Source organism: Phacochoerus africanus, chromosome 3 (assembly GCF_016906955.1).
Source record: "Phacochoerus africanus isolate WHEZ1 chromosome 3, ROS_Pafr_v1, whole genome shotgun sequence".
Lineage (NCBI taxonomy): Eukaryota > Metazoa > Chordata > Mammalia > Artiodactyla > Suidae > Phacochoerus > Phacochoerus africanus.
In genome coordinates this window covers 148,756,560-148,773,881 of record NC_062546.1, presented here as the reverse complement: position 1 = coordinate 148,773,881, position 17,322 = coordinate 148,756,560, and the positions used below count along the sequence as shown (strand labels likewise).

Genomic DNA, 17,322 nt, shown 5'->3' with positions numbered 1-17,322 from the left:
CCACGACGGGAACTCCAAAAGTAAGATACAAATTTTAGTAAGAATAAGTAATGAGGCCTTAAAAAAATCAGCATCCAGGGAGATGTGGCGAAAAATGGTACATGCAAAAAAGAGAAACTATTAAACTTAAGTTCAATGTGAGATGACAGTACAATGTCCACCTAAGATGCATTACTAAGGAATAAGGAAATCATTGCTGCTACTTGGAACATTCAGGCCTCGACACCTCACTCTAAGAACATCAAATGGGCACATATGGAGAGAGATTAGGATAGTGAAGTGTCTAGAACTGCCAGGGACAACAACTGACTGGAGAAGAACTAAGGTAACATGAGCTGTCTTTAAATACCTGAAGAGCTGCCCTCCAACAGAGCAACTGGACAATTCTTTATGACTAAAGAAGACAGAAATTATATTAATGGACAGAAGAGGGAGGCAGACTTCAGTCTAATAAGCCAAAACCTCTTAATACCTGAAGATTTCAGAAATGGGAAAAAGCTCATTGGAAAGGCAATAAATCCCCATTTGGTCACTGCAAATACTCAGGAAGACTGGTTATCTGCCTGTGGCTTGGGAGATTGGTGGGGGGAGGGTAGATAGCAATTATGTTTGGGAGAAAGTAAGATGAGATCATTTCTAAGGTTCATCTAGTCTGAGCTTTATATAAGCCAGGTAGAAAACTGCTTTCCTTAATTATCTATAACTAACATATTATATGAGAGCTAAAATCTTAGTGTGACACGTGATTATTGAAATATATCAAGGTCCTATCCTCACCTATTTCAGAGCCCAGACAGCTACTACTTTCCCTCCAGTGTGGGAGCCACAGGCAGGGATAAAATCAGTATCCATGCACTTGTCCTTCACTATTAGAGAGGCTACTTATGGGAACAGACTATATCCTATTATTCCCTGAGTACAGCAGGATGCTATCAGCAAAGATTAAATGGAATCAACATGAAAGAAAAAGCAATAATCTCTGTAACAATGAGTAGTTTTGGTATTGTTTTATTTTTTCCCAGCACATCTTAAAAATCACACATGGGCATTTGCTTATAGAACAGTACAGGCTAAGAAAAGCAATAAAAGGAGAATCCAAACATACACTTGAAAGCACAGTACACTGACTATGTGGTGAGCCCTTGGGGAAAACAGTATGGCTCAGTCTGAATTGATAAAGTTATGCTGGACTCTCTCAGGAATTCTCCTTCCTGCTACATATCCACTTTTAAGACTACCAATGTAAAGAGAATTGTTTGTATGCATTAGTTACAGCAGTATGATGGCTTACATACAAGTGCTTATCCACATGTAGTTCCCAAAAAGATGACTACAGTACTGGCAGGAGTAGGTACTGCCTTGGAGGAAGACTCAGGATATTATTCAAGTCAAGTTGTATCAGAGCCAAGGTATTTTTTCACAGGCAAAAAAGGACAAAAATTAAGAAATATAACCTACACATATTTCTCATAAGATTTATCATTGTTCAGAAACAGAAAGAGTCATTATTCTGAAGGCACCATCACACAAAAAAGGACACACAACATAAGGAATAGGACCCCCCCCCCCCCGCCCCCCCGCCCCCAATCAGGTTCTGCTCCTTACGGAGCTGTGTGAGCAAACACCCAAACGTGTGGTGAGTGTCTCCAGCACTGAGTGAGTATGCCACATCCACCAAGCCACATATTAGGGCTACTAAGTTGGGACAGCAGGAATGAAAATGCAATTAAGCACACATAAATCTCACTGAGTGAATAGGTGTATGTGAGATCACAGGTCCACCACACAATAATGCTAGAACAGATGATCACACCCACACTGTGGAAAGGATTTTCCGTGTTTCTACATAGAACTACTTAATTCCTGATGTGTTCTTGAAGAGGAATAGCCCTGAACTGCTAAACGAGCTCCGTCTCTAAAGACTTATCCTCTCCCACTCATTTTAAATAATGGCTATTTCATGGAGAAAAAAAAAAAATCCCAACAAGGCACTCTGAGCTTTTGGGGATATCCTTTAAATAGCTCAAAAAATAATTATTTATAGAAACTGTATGCCCCGAAGCATTTCCTGTCTTTTTTGGATATGTGAACAAGATTACTTCAGGGATTAAACAACATGTTTCATAGTGTGCTCATATTATTCTGGAAAAACACTGCCAACAGTAAGATGCCTTAAAAACATGTATATATATGCTGCTTAGAAATCACACTCAAACATTTTTTTTCCTTCTCTCTCTCTCAGATTTGGAAGGTTGGAATCTTTGAAAAACATTCTTCACGATAATTAATGTGTTATTTTTGCTCCTTGTGGAAAAAAAAAGTATAAAACAATCTCCTTTGGGAACCAAAAAAGAAATCTTTTCATGCTCACAGAACTAAAGTTAGTTAATTCTGTGATGGTTCTTTGGCTTGAGTGTTCTATACATCAGTGGTCCTTACTCACGTTTGTTAAGGAATTGTTGTGGTTAGAAAAGCACAGGAGTGCTCATTCTTTGAGGATCTTCCAAGGTTCAAATGGGAATGCTTCAAGTTCACAGGAGACTTAACACCTCCTAGGAATATAACATTGATTCAAAATAATTAGAGGGTAGTAAAACCTAACTAACAATATACTCAGCTAAAAATAGTTATATTTAGGTTGCACTTGATTATGCCTCACTAATAAAATGACAAAAATGTTTTCAAATGGGTGGAAATATGAAAATGAAACACTAAAATTGAAAGAAAAACCCAGATGTAAATGGAAGAACAGCTTCACATTCCCTTTAAAGAAAAAAAAATCTCTTAGACCCAGGTCCATTTTATTAATAATATAAGTTTCTATAATCTGTTGACATTACATGTAGTTTTTACAGTTAAAGACAAACATTGTTTGGCTTAGGGAGCAGAAAGCTGAGTAACTTACATCTTTCATGTTAGACACTATATTTCAATAGTTTAAAACAATCTTTTACACTTTATGGATTTCAGCATCAATGTATATGAAATTAATAAGGATTAAATGTATATATTGACAGGTGGCTCATTTGCGAACATGAAGCCTTGAGCAAAGCCAAGCTTCCATAACTCACAAAGTGGAAGGTAATTCTGGGTTCTTTAATCCTACCTAACCTGGCGCTTGTTCTTTTCAGTTTTTCTCCCACCATGAGCTAAGCCCTAAGTAAAATCAAAATTGCTAAAGATTAAGTGGTAACTAAGAGGCTAGTAAAACTGTGTTAACACTTGTCTCAGTGTTTCTTATTTTTAAGATGATGCTTTCCATAGAATTCCACCTTGACTGCTTCAAGTACCAGCATGAGCAGCCTGTTAATCGATCCATAATAACTATTTGGATTCTATGTTTTCACAGGATAGATGCTCAACCAAACTTAGTCCATTCTAACAACCAAAGTTACAGGCTTCAGCTTGGGGCCAAGGGCTCCTCTGATTAGCTCAGTTAATAAACTGTAACTATAAAAGAATATGACAATGGAAAATCTGTGGAGCCAATATGCAAGTCATTTTCAAAAATGCAAGCTAGGACTTAGGAGTTAATAAGAGAATATTCTGAAAAAGGGGTTTTTTTGCAACCATTATCTGGCTTAATACACATACCGATGGAAGTTCATCTTTCATTGTGCTTTTGTTTTCCAAAATACATTAACACAGTTATGTATACTACAAGGCTTCCAGCTTCCTATATAGCTTTTAAGTAACAGTACTATATAATAAGTTAGCATTTAGGAGGAAAACTCCCAATTCCTCACCGGAGGAAAGAAATTAATCCTCTTTGTTTGTGGTAAAATGCTGGGCACAATAAACATGTGGCTCTGCAATTCCTACTAAACTAAAAAAAGCTCATGCTACTCAGCATAAGACTAACCTCACTTACTGTAAAGTGCACCAAACATTAAGGCAACAGTTTCTCTAAGGGTCCATGAAGTCTGTTCATACTGAGTCTTTAGTATTTAATGCCATTTCTCACTAGCAGCAAGTTCCCATTCCCAATAAAACCCCAACACATTGTGACATCATCAAATAAAATATTAGAAATATGACTAATTTAAGAAAGACAAGTTGGTGTTATGCAGTACTGAGAACCAAACAGGCTACATAAAGAAACGTATTCAAAATGAGTCAAGAAGCCTCACATAAACAAGGTTCCCCTGGCTTTAACTTTTATGTAGCCATATTCAGATACTTCAGAAATAGAAGGCAAGGTTTTAAGTGCTTCTGCCTGCCATCAAGAACTCAGCTCTCCAGAGACACTAAGTAAATGCCGAGGCACCTCTCAGAAGTGGGTATGTGAAAGCAGGGAAAGGCTTTCTAGTTTACTAAATCAGAGAAACAGTAAAGACGAGTGTTCATGTGTTTCAAAATGATCTCTGTAGAAACAATTCCAACTATAAAATGTAGTCATCACCATAAAATCAAGGTTGGGGAGTTATGCCTACATGGGAGATGGAAAACAAAAGCATAAATCACCAATTTCCATAAGGTTCATGTAGAATAGTGAATCCAACAATTTCAGGTATTATATTTATAGTTTCCTAATTCTGAGGCTGCTAAAATCTGAACTCCCTGGGAAAGAATGTTATAACAATCACGTGCAAAGGAATGGATCTGCTTATGAACTGTTTTATTTTTTAAAAATTATTCAGAAACATGTATACACTCCAGTGAGATATTAGTACCATATTAAATTTTACATTCTGATCACCAATTAGAGAAATCACCTTCATGAATAGATGCATTTTATAAAGCTGAAATATTTATAGTTATAGAGGCAAGTGTAAATTTCCTCATCAAGTATCCAACTATTTCAAATATCAAGGGCTTTAAGCAAAGATCTGCTGGAAATTTTATAATTAAAAATAAATCACCAATGAAGAGAGGCAGCTTCAAATAAATAAATATTTAGTTTTTGTTGTTAACTTATGTTTCATTTTGATTTGATTACAGATTAGTTTGAGGCCAATTTTACTTATTAAAAATTACTATCATTTTGAAGTCTTAAAAATATCATTTTGTCAATTTTAGATTTTTCACTTTTCTGGTTAAGGCTACTTCAGATATAAAAGGTATCAAACTGCCCAAAAATACTTTGGAGCTGTTGCTACATAGACAGACAGTGTGTCCTTTTGAAGGATCGTCTGCATTTTGACTTACATTAACTGATCAAGTATTAATTTTAAAAAAATTATCAAAAGTTTAGGTATTGCATTAAGAAAAGAATCCATCTCAAAATATGAATCATGAACCTTGACAGACAGTGATTCAAAGTAATCATTTCATTTATTTTAATACTCAGGTTTGAATGTAAAAATGTTTGCTAAATGTTTGCTAAATGTGGTTAATGTTCTGCCTACTATTAAGAAAGATGATATTTCAAAGTTTTGATTATGGTATGTGTATTAATACATTATTTTTTAAAAAATTTAGGTTAAACCAGTAATTCAAAAAAGGCATTAAACCGTTATTAAAAATTAAATTGAAACTTTGCTTTTATATGGACATTTATCATGTTTGGGTTAATTTTTTTTTTTTTAAAGGTTTTTGTCATTGAAACGGTTGAGGTTTTCAAATTCAGTAGCTGAATGATGACTGTGTTTCTTTAGCCAAACAATTCTTTGAACTGGAGAAATCAGTGGAAGGAGTCTTCCTTCTTCTGCTCCTGTTGCAGCTTCTTCTGCATCTCAGCAACAAGAATGAAATGCTGAATAAAGGCATTCCTTTCACGGTAAACCTGTTCTTCTCATAAAATGAGTGATAAGTCAGCTTTTCTTATAAAACATTATGACTGAATTAGGAAAATCTGTTATCTCAGTGATACAAATACAACTTATAACTCATTAGCAACAGAAACATGGAGAACAAAAACATGTCCCCTGATAGAATAAATCATACTAATGATTTAAAGGTTTTATAACTGTATACTAATTTCAAAGAAAAATGTAGGCCAAGCACCTTACAGAACTGAAGGCATCCTACATAAGAGGCTGTCTGGATTCTTTCATGGGTATTCTCCCTTAGTGGCCTACTCACCCTTGAATGCACTCTTCAAAAACATACATGTGTATCACTCCTCAGTGGAATCCTTCTCTAGATAGCTGCTTCCCAGAAAAGTTCTTTTAAAAAGAGGCTAGTGAAACAATAGATGACACCAAAATCTGCCTTTGTTCCCAAGAAGCATCAATACGAAACAGCTGGCAGCATCTTCCTTGGAAATAACAACTGGCAGCCTGTGCTGCCTGACTGAAATCTGAAATGACAACCATTTGGCTATAAACTGATGCACCTACAATGAGAGAGATTTAGGAATACCATCTGTCAATCCATAGATGTAGAAAAAAACAAACTACAGAATGAAACAAACTTATATTAAACCAACAAACAAATGTAACCAAAATAAAGTCCATGATATATTTGATTACTGGTATAACCATAGTTAAAGACCTTAAAAAAAAAGTAACATTTTTTTGTAACAATAGTAATGGATTTATAAAAGGTTTCTGTTTCCAAAGATGTTATCGGGGTCCACATATTCCTTGACAGACTTCAGCATCCCAAAGCCGACATCAGAGATACTTTCCTTTAGCCACTGCTTCCGTAACTTGCCCACTGGAAAAACAAAATCAAAAATGCTTCAATATACACTATGATGCTGGGAACCAATCAATCTTGTGACCATGAATGAACAAACACTGTGTGATAAATGCTTTTATTCAAAAATGAGAAATGTTTTGCTTTATTTGATTTATTGAGCCCACCAGACTATCAAACTCATTAAGCCCAATGTATTCCCAAGGGGAAGCCTGTGCTCCATGGTGTCTCCTTTCTCTGTAAACTATAAAATGGAGATGAAGGAAGCTTGGACTGAGATTACAGCCCACTTTACAAATAACAAAATGAGAAAAAATGCATTTCAAAAGAACCACCTCTTGTCTTTACCAAACATGCCAAAGTTTCAGAAAAAAATGAAGTAAATTAAAGAAAAACATCACGTCCGGATGAATTTGTTGGGTATGCTCTAGAAAAAATGACAAGATACATATCTGTAAAATATTTTAAGGAGAACAGCTTTAAAAAAAAATGGAGACTATCTGAAGCTTAGGCTCAAGAAAAAAAAATATGGTTATGGGCTTTCCATTTGCATTTTTTTTTTCATATGGCCTTAAAATAAATTTGCATGTTCAAATAATGGCTATTTTCTTCCTCTTGTTTTTCCAGAATTAGAGATCTTCTTAGGCATCAAAAAATCAAATACCTAAACCATCTCAAACTTGATTATCTCCTTTTATACACTGTTTAATGTTCCCCTTCTTTGTTTTTAGATTGTGATAATTTATTCTGAGAATAACGAAGTAATATAATGGTTAGCAGCATAAATTACATTTTAAAAGGCACTCAATGAAAAACATAACCTTTTCTAAGAAGAACTTTTGTAAGAAAGGATATGTACTTAGAAGAATTCTTAAGTGCCAACTTGCTTTTTGGCATTAAAAAGCAAAGCAGGATGCTGCCTTAACTGTGGCAAAAACAGATAAATCTTTTAATTTATGGGTAGGATTATCTGTGGTTAGTACTTTTCAAAAGTATATTGTAATAATTGAATTCAAATAGTCATTTTCCATAAATGCTCATTAATGATCCAAAGTCATCAACAGTGATTTAATTGACCAACTAAAATAGGAAACCTTTCATTAAAGTATTCAGCCTGTCATTCTAAAATGCAATCCCATTTATCAGGCTTCTGTGATACACCACAACATCTGCCTTTTAGAAACCTTATATACCATTTTAAGCTCAACTCAGTCTTTTGTGTCCAGTTCTCCAGGAAACCATCAAGCTGTCATTAAAATAATAGCATGATGTTCTCAGAAAGCACCTTCTGAGCAAAATATTTCTGCTTGGCTTCTAGAAATAAAGTGTTGTTGGTGTTAAGATGGGAAAAAATGGTCTACGGCGGGGAAAAAAAAAATCTTAAATTTAAAAGAAAAATCCTGTTTAAAAGAGCTCGAAAACCAGAAGCCAAACAGTACAGAGTTCTACTCATGCAATCCCTACCACCCAAAAGATATTCTACCAGGTCCTCCTACTACCTCCCTAAGGGACCACTCACCACAATGCCTTAGCCTGTTTTCTCATCTGCAAAGGAACTAAAATCTACAGAGTCTTTTCACTGCAAATATCCTAGATTTTAAGCACTTTAAAAAATTTACAAATCAGTTACTTCCAGATTTGGTCCAAGGTATTAAAAAACAACAACAACAACAACAACAACAAACAGAACTACTCTGTGAGTGGTAGAAGTGGCATTATTATATGCTACTGACACTGAGGCGACTCAGAGAGTGGGGTGAAGAGCAGTCAATGCCAGTCTCCACTGTTATCTGTAATATAGTTTCACTGAATGTGTCCTGTGGTTATGGATGTAATTGTCCTGAAAAGACTGCAAACAACTGCTCCAACAAGATGGAGCACATTAGAACCTCAGCAGGATACCCAACAGCTAGCTTGTCTGCCTGGTTTTACACCTCTAGTAATAATGCAATTCCACAAGGAACTGAACCATCGTCTGAGAAGCCACCCAACAGCCATCGCATATTTAATGAAGTTGCTCACCAAGCGCTGGAAAACAGAAGGTGCTTGGAGTGCATCATTAGTTCTGTCAGAAGGATAATTTACACATCTATCTTGTCAAATTTTCTATGGTTTATACTTTTACAATAATCAATCTAACATACATTTGATTAGTGAACTAGAAAGTTTTTTTTTTTTTTTAAAAAAGGCAGTACAGGCAGCATAGCTGTGGCCCCTCATAAACATATTTCATAAAAGAAAATTAACCCATTAATGGCTTGATGGCAGAGGTCTTCGAGCTGCCTCTGTTAAGCGATAACAATTTAAACTGAGGTGAGAAATGATGGTTTACACAATTAAAGGGAGAAGAAATCTTTTGGTTTTGCTTAATTTATGTCAACTACACTGCAGGATAAATGTACTAAAAGAAAACAGAACTTAAGTAAAAATACTTAAAGAACATTTATAATAGGAGATTATTACAAATAATCTTAAACTCTACAGAACTTTCTCTGGTTGCCTCAGGTGAATTTATAAATTACAAAAAAAAAAAAAAATCAACGAAATATCAAAGGCCCTAATCCCAAAGAGGGGTCATGCTTCAAAGTAGAAGACTTATCTTCTAGAGCTAAACCATACTAGTAATGCCATTTGTGTAATCTTTTTTTTTTTTTTCCTTTTTTTGCTGCCCTGCAGCACATGGAGTTCCTGGGCAGGGATCAGATCTGAGCCACAGCTGCAACCTACGCCACAGCTGTGGCCATGTCGGATCCTTTAACCTACCATGCTGGGCTGGGGATCGAACCTGTGTCCTGGCACTGCAGAGACACCACTGATCCCGTTGTGCCACAGCGGGAACTCCCATTTGTACAATCTTTACTTGTACTGCTAGGCATTTTAGAAATTAGTTGACTATACTTATCTGGACATGTGAAACATACATGTGTGCACAACTATACAGCAGCTGCTTAAACATGTGGAGGCATTTTAAGAAAAGGAGAAAATGACACTCTGTCCTTTATTTAGCATGCCATACGAGACGGGACAATGAATGCATTAACAGGTAGCCACGGACTACCTCTAGACTCCCTGTATGTATAGTTATTCATGACAAGGCATATGTATATTTAAACCACATGAAATTTATTCCTTTCTCCAGACCTGGACTACCTGATGTGGGACACTCATAACTACTGACTCAACTACATTCCTTTGACTTCTGATCTCTCCAAGTGTAAACCTAGCTTGAGAGTCAACACTAGAACTACAGAGAGCCAAATCCACCATTTCTGAAAACAAGAAAGGGATCCTGTATTCTGCAATACACACTTTTTCTACATATACAATGTTCAAAATACTAAAGCCAGGTATTTAAGAGTCTTAGATGTATTTTTAAAGCTACCAAAACCACAGGCCAGCCAAATACTAAACATGACAGAAAACTAATGGAAGGAAATTATTTTTCTGCTTAAAAATGGAGTTCTTTGTTTTACAATTTAATTTCTTATAACGTATATACAGACTGAGTAAAATAAGTATTTTGTGTTCTTCCACAATATACAGTACATTTAAAAAATTATACTTTCGGAATAGAGAAAATAGAAGCATTTGGGGATAGTCTTTGAAATCACAGACTCAGTAATCCCCTTTGGATGCTAACAGCTCCAAGAAAGCATGCATTTTGTGGGATGCGATCAACAGCATAAAAGGATGAGGAGACATGTATACTGGGGGATCAGTAATGGGAGACCTGTGTGTGGAAAATGTGGACATGGTAGCCAGCCTAGCCACTAAGAATTATCTCCACTACTCTTCGTGGTCTAAGGTGCTGAAGACTTAACAGAAACTACCAAATAATCCCATCTTAAAAAGGATACATCTAAGGTCTGTTAGCCAGAGTTCTTTTTAGTTAAATTAAAAACTTTCTGAATTATGGATTTATGAGATTGAAAAGATTTATTGTATGCTTTTTTTTTTTTTTTGCCACACCCATCGCATACAGAAGTACCCAAGTCAGGGACTGAATCCAAACTGCAGCTGCTGCAATGCAGGAACCTTTAACCCACCACACTGGGCCAAGGACTGAACCCTCACCCCTGCAGTGACCTGAGCCACTGTACTTGGATTCTTAACCCACTGTGCCACAGTGGGAACTCCTGTATACTTATTTTAAAAAACAAATTATGACATGGGCTATAAAGCATTTGTGTGTGTGGTTGGTTTTGATAGAGGTACACCTTGAATGTTAGTCAACAGATGCTAACATCCAGCTTTTAAAGACATATGAGATGGAACTATGATTATCAGAGTCTAATTTAATGCTTAGTGGATACTTAAAAGTCATGTTTAACTTCTTTATTAAGTCATCTGATTTATTTTCTACTACTGATGAAACTTCTGCTATTAAGATGACAAATTCAGGGAGATCCCACCGTGGCTTAGCGGTAATGAACCTGACTAGCATCCATGAGGACGAGGGTTGGACCCCTGGCCTCTCTCAGTGGGTTGGGGATCCGGCGTTGCCATGAGCTGTGGTGTAGGTCGCAGATGCAGCTCAGATCCCACATTGCTGTGCCTCTGGTGTAGGCCGGCAGCTGTAGCTCTGATTGGACCCCTAGCCCAGGAACTTCCACAAGTGGAAGCCCTAAAAAAAAAAAAAAAAAGATGACAAATTCACAGATACCACAGCCTTTAAGCAATTAAAACCTAATATTATAAGATTTTTCTTATTAAATATTTTAAAATGTCAGTTTTCTTTATGTTAAAGCTTCATCTACACAGTTTATACAGTAGGTCTAAGATCTTACAGATCCTTGAATAGGTCTTTAGAGATTATGAAACAGAAGGATAGAAAACATCACATGCTCCTTGAAGACTAGGGCCATGTTTTATTCATTTTTTTGTAGTCCTGTTACATAATATACCCTATGTCACAAAGTAATTATTCAAAAAATTTTAGTTAAGAAATAAATATTGAACCACAGTTATCTATAAGCCATTTTAGATAAGGAGTAGGGATGTAAATATTTAGGAAAAGCGACCGGGTTTCCTAAATTCCTTTGGTTTTATCTGCCTTGCACTCTATATATTCTGACAATATTTCTTAGACATATTCTATTCTACAGTAGCTAAAATAGGAGAAGGTATGTCACAGAACCTAACTCTCATTTCCTTAAAATCTCTAGGAGCTTTCAGCTATATCAATAGTTCTCGAAAGAGGCAATTTTGCACCCCAGGGGACATCTAGCAATGTCTGGAGACATTTGTGTTTGTCATAGCTAGGGTGATGCTACACTATCTAGTGGTAGAGGCCAGGGATGCTGCTGTAATACCACAATGTACAAGGCAGTCCCCACAACCAAGAACTATCTAGTCCAAAACGTCAACAGCACCAAGATCCGGAAATCTTGGACTATATTCTTCCAAAGTTCTTTATCCTAGGAGCCCACACAATTTTCATAAAAGCCTCATACCTTCACTGCTACAAGCAACTGAATTAGCAGTGAATGGCTTATTGCTACTGCAAGATGACTTTGTTCTAAATCTGAGGCTACCAACCAAACTGAAAGAAATTCTGGAAAAAGTGGTAGAAGTTATATTCTGAGAAAACCTATCATTAATGACAAGTGCTAGTTTATTTTAGAATTTAATTCCTAAGGACTTGAACCTGGTGTCTATTGAAAAAAACTTTTAAAGTATATTTTGCGGCCATTTTCCCAACCAATGTGTGAAAATATACATGAAATAAAGCTTCATAGCATCGTCTAACAGAATTTTCTGTGACAATAGAGATGATCTGTATCTGCACTGTTTCACACAGTAGCCCCCAGCCACATGTGGGTATTAAGCTCTTGAAAAGGGGCTACTGCAAATGAGGAAATGAATTTTTAATTTTATTTAATTTTAATTCATTTAGCCACAAGTACCCTGGTGGTTTCTGTACTAGACAATACACAACATTAAAAATTAATTTTACCTAAAGTCACTTTTTAACAGATCTTATACCTGAAAATATCTATTAGGATTACCTTTTTGCTGGTCACCTGAAACTAAACATAAAAGGTTAATTATTCTGTAATGATATAATAATGTAGTAGAGGTATTCTGAGACTAACAAACATCTAGTACTTAGAAGAGCCTTGGACATAAATTGCTAGAGCCAAAGAGAAATGGTATTTATCCAAACCACCTATTTCCTCTCAGGTGCAACTGAGAGGATACACCTGACACTGGAAGCTACTACAGGTACAGACAGCACAACGTAAGAGATGGCAAACACAATGCTGTCCCTGCTCTTTGTCTGGGACTGGGCATCTGTGATTGCATGGGTTGGAATGCACAAGAATCAATACATTCTTAGAACAGGATTTCTGTCAGCTTTCAAATCTGTTTATCCTATGATCCAGCTGAAATAGTTAAATGTTCAGCTACACCGTAGATTCAATTGGCTTTTATAGTCTGGTCTTAGAATTTCACTATTTACAATATTGCTTCAGTGGAAAAATATTATAATCAACTTAAAAGTTTGTGAGGAAAAGTCAGTCAAAATGAAGAAACTGAAGGGAAAAAAATAACTTAAAGAGCAAAATAAACCTTCTGCTATTTTAAGTAATCTGATAAAGATTCAATACTGGAAAGGCTCATCTGGTAGCTATCAAAAGAGCAAAATCACAACCAGCATGCTGAGTGATATAGTCAAGATAGAGAACATTTCCATCACCACGAGGATCCCTGCATTGCCTGTTTAGAGTCATTTTCTCCCCACACCCAACTCCTGGAAACCACTAATCTGTTCTCTATTTCTCTAATTTTGTCACTTCAAAAATGTTATAGAAATAGAATAACACAGTAGGCAATCTTTTGAGATTGGCTCCCCCCCCTCCAGCAAAATTTCCTGGAGATTCATCCAAGTTGTTGCGTGCAAATGGTTCATTTCCTCTTACTGCTGAGTAGTGTTCCATGGTATAGATGTACCATAGTCTGTATAGCTATTTAATAGCTGAAGGACATCTGACCTAACTCCAGTTCTGGGCTACTATAAGTAAATCTGCTCTTAATACACATGTAAAGGTTTCTGTGTGAACATAACTCTTCAGTTTTCTAGTATAAATGTTCAAGAGTGTAACTGTTGGGTCAAATGGTAGTTATATGTTTGATTTTATAAGAAAATGCCAACTGTTTTTTACAGAAGAATGACTGTGCCAACACCTTACATTCCAACCAATAATTGATAGAATTTCTCTACATCCTTGCCAGCATTTGAGGTTGCCACTATTTTTTAATTTTAGCTTTCTGCTAAGTATATAGTGATTTCTCTTATGGTTTTAATTCCCATTTCTCTAATGATTACTGATGTCGAACATCTTTTCATGTGATTGTCATCTGCATGTCTTCTTGAGTGAAATCATTTTTTCATGTCTTTTGCCCATTTTCTAAATAGATTGTTTGCATTTTATTCTAGTGAGTTTTGAGAGTTCTAGAGATATAGGTCTTTTGTTGGATATGTGGTTTGCACATATTTGCTCCTATTCTGTAGCCTAACTTTTCATCATTTTAATAGAGTCCTTCACAGAGCATGTTTTTAATTTTGATGATATACAATTTATCAATTTTTCCTTTAATGGATTATACTTTTGGTGGACAGTTTAAGAACTCTTTGCGTAAATAGATCTTGAATATTTTCCCTTGTGTTTTTTTCCTAAAAGTTTTATTATTTTACGTTTTGCATTTAAGTCTACTGCCTATGTTGAATTAACTTTGGTGTGAGGAGTGAGGTTTAGGTCAAGGTTCTTTTTTTTTTTGTTTTTAAACCTAGGATGTCTGATTGTCCTAGCATTATTTACTTAAAAAGCCATATACTTCCTCCATTGCGTTACTTCATATCTTTGTCAAAACTGGTTGGACATATTCATGTGGGTCTTATTTCTGGGTTCTCTCCTCTGTTCCATTGATCAGTGTTTCTCTCCTCCAATACATACAGTGTTGAATACTATAGCTGTAAGTCTTGAAATCAGGTAAGTTGATTCCTATGACTCTATTCTTTTTTCAAAATTATTTCAGCCATTTAGTTCCTTTGCCTTACCATATAAATTTTTGAATAATCTTCTATATCGACTAAAAATTTTGCTGAAATTTTGTTAAGGATTGCATTAAATAGGTAGATCAATCTAGGGGGAATTGACATCTTTATACCACATCCAGTTTTCTCAATCCATGAACACATCACATCTCTCCATTTATTTAGGCCTTTGAATTTTTTCATTAGCATTCTGTTATTTTCAGAATACAGACCTTGTGTATATTTGTTAGATTTATGCCTAAGCAGTACATATTTTGTTAGATTTAAATGTTTTCTTTGGAGTAAATATAAATTGTATCATATTTTATTTATTTATTTATTGCTTTTTAAGGCTGCACCTGTGGCATATGGAAGTTCCCAGGCTAGGGGTTGAATCAGAGCGACAGCTGCAGGCCTATGCCACAGCCAAAACAATGCAGGAGCTGAGGCAAGTCTGCAACCTACACCACAGTACACGTAACGCCAGATCCTTAACCCAGTGAGTGAGATTAGGGATCAAACCCACATCCTCATGGATACTAGTCAGGTTTGTTACTGCTGAGCCACAATGGGGACTCCTGGTATTGCATTTTAAATTTCAGTTTCTATATGCTTATTGTTAATATATAGAAATGTGACTGATTTTGGTGTATGCTCTTGTATTTTGAAAACTTGCTGATCTTGTTTTTGCAGGTTTTTTTTTTAATTTTCTACAAAGACAATCATGTCATCTATCAATAGCAATAGTTTATTCATTTTTTCCAATCTGTATATCTTTTTTATTTCATATTACAGGTTTCTAACAAACAGCCTCAAAGCTGATCTTTTGCTCATTCTTTTGAGTAGTTTTTTACTTTTAAAGTTCCTGATACCATTGGATTATGTTAAGCCCACAAAAATTGCTAAAAGTAGATACCCCATAATTCTCTGAACAATAGGAAATGATTTTGGTTAGAAAAAACATCAATGTTTAAACTAAGACTGGTTATATTTAATCAAGGTTTTTTTTGTTTGTTTGTTTGTTTTTTACTTCTTGACAAGGACTTAGGTATAATTTTAGAAAATGAACAACTAAAAACTTAAGTCATAAATTGAAATTAAATATATGGCTGACATAAATGCTGCTGTTTAAACTGACCAGCTCGTCAGTTCCAAAAACAAGCACTATGAAGATTAAGTTAAGTAGGCTTTATATTTCCTATAGCCTCCAGTTCCAGACTACATCTGTTTTCTTTGATACACAAAACCAGAGTTAAAATAGCTCCATTTATCACAGCATGATTGTAGGCAGACAAACCAGCCTGTCTGTTTCCTGATAGTGAAAGCAACTGTTATTAATCACAATTACAGGCCAAACCCTCTATGAGAAATTGCATCAATATTCTCCCAATCCCCAGCCCTTCTACTTTTTTTTTTGTCTTTTGTCTTTTTTAGGGCTGCACCCATGGCATGTGGAGGTTCCCAGGCTAGGGCTCCAATCGGAGTTACGGCTGCCGGCCTACGCCACAGCCACAGCAATGCCAGATCTGAGCTGAGCCGAGTCTGTAACCTATGCCACAGCTCACAGCAATGACGGATCCTTAACCAGCTGAGCAAGGCCAGAGATCGAAGCCGCAACCTCATGGTCCCTAGTAGGATTCATTTCTGCTGCACCATGACGGGAACTCCCCTTCTATTCTTTAACTCAAAAATGGTACTGAGAATGTCACAACACTGCCTGAAGGTCAGTAAGTAAAGATGCTACCATGAGGTTGCCTTGAGTTTTAAGTTCTGGAGGTAAATTAAGGAAAATCTTTTCTACACATATAAAAAGTAATCTCTCAAAAGCTTTATTATTAAATTTAAAAGGATAATTAAACCCGCTCTGTTTAAAATTTATATGGGAAGATGTCTGCTTTATGGAACTATACTGAATAACACAAAATACTTGAAATTTACAAATTAGATTAACTTTAAGCAGAGAAGAATGTATGAAAATAGACATTTTTTAATAGCAAATTTTGTAGCCAATAGTGTGAAGAAAATGTACTGCTCTTTCATACAGATCATAACAGAACCTCCTATAGAGTGAGACTAACTGCAGGTTATAGATACAAAGTTTTTTTTTGAGGGCCGCACCTGCAGCATATGTAGTTTCCCAGGTTAGGGGCCAAATTGGAGCTGTAGTCACTGGCATATGTCACAGCCACAGCGATGCCAGATCTGAGCTGCATCCTCATGGATACTAGTCAGATTCATTTCCACTGAGCCATGACGGAACTCCCCAATGATGAAAATGTTAAGACAATTGTTGAAGGAGTTCCCGTTGTGGCTTAGGGGTAACGAACTTGACTAGTATCCATGAGGGCTTGGGTTCAATCCCTGGCCTTGCTCAATGGGTTAAAACGATCTGGTGTTGCCGTGAGTTGTGGTGCCGGTCACAGACACTGCCCAGATCCTGTGTTGCTGTGACGTCAGCTATAGCTCCGATTCGACCCCTAGCCTGGGAACTTACATATGCCAAGGGTGTGCCCCTAAAAAGACAATTGTTGAATCATATCCCTTGAATACATGTTTTCGTTTTTGTAACCCTTTCTTCAAAGGTTAGAGTGGGGTTTAAGAATACAAACCAGCCTTTCATTTTGTGCTGTCTACTGCTTTTATTTTTTTTTTAAAGGCTATTGTTTTTTGAGTAGGTGCTTAACATACATTATTACCACATG

General features: G+C 36.1%; 1 protein-coding gene across 2 annotated transcripts in view; it reads right to left on the bottom strand.

The window, feature by feature from the left end:
- Positions 1 to 992: 992 nt before the first annotated feature.
- Positions 993 to 17,322, bottom strand: part of AGPS (alkylglycerone phosphate synthase) — a 141,843-nt gene continuing 125,513 nt past the window's right edge. For both annotated transcript variants that reach the window (XM_047772953.1, XM_047772955.1), the window contains exon 20: positions 993 to 6,600. In XM_047772953.1, the coding sequence (XP_047628909.1) occupies positions 6,479 to 6,600 (122 nt within the window). In that variant the 3' untranslated portion in view covers positions 993 to 6,478. The remainder of the gene's footprint in view (positions 6,601 to 17,322) is intronic.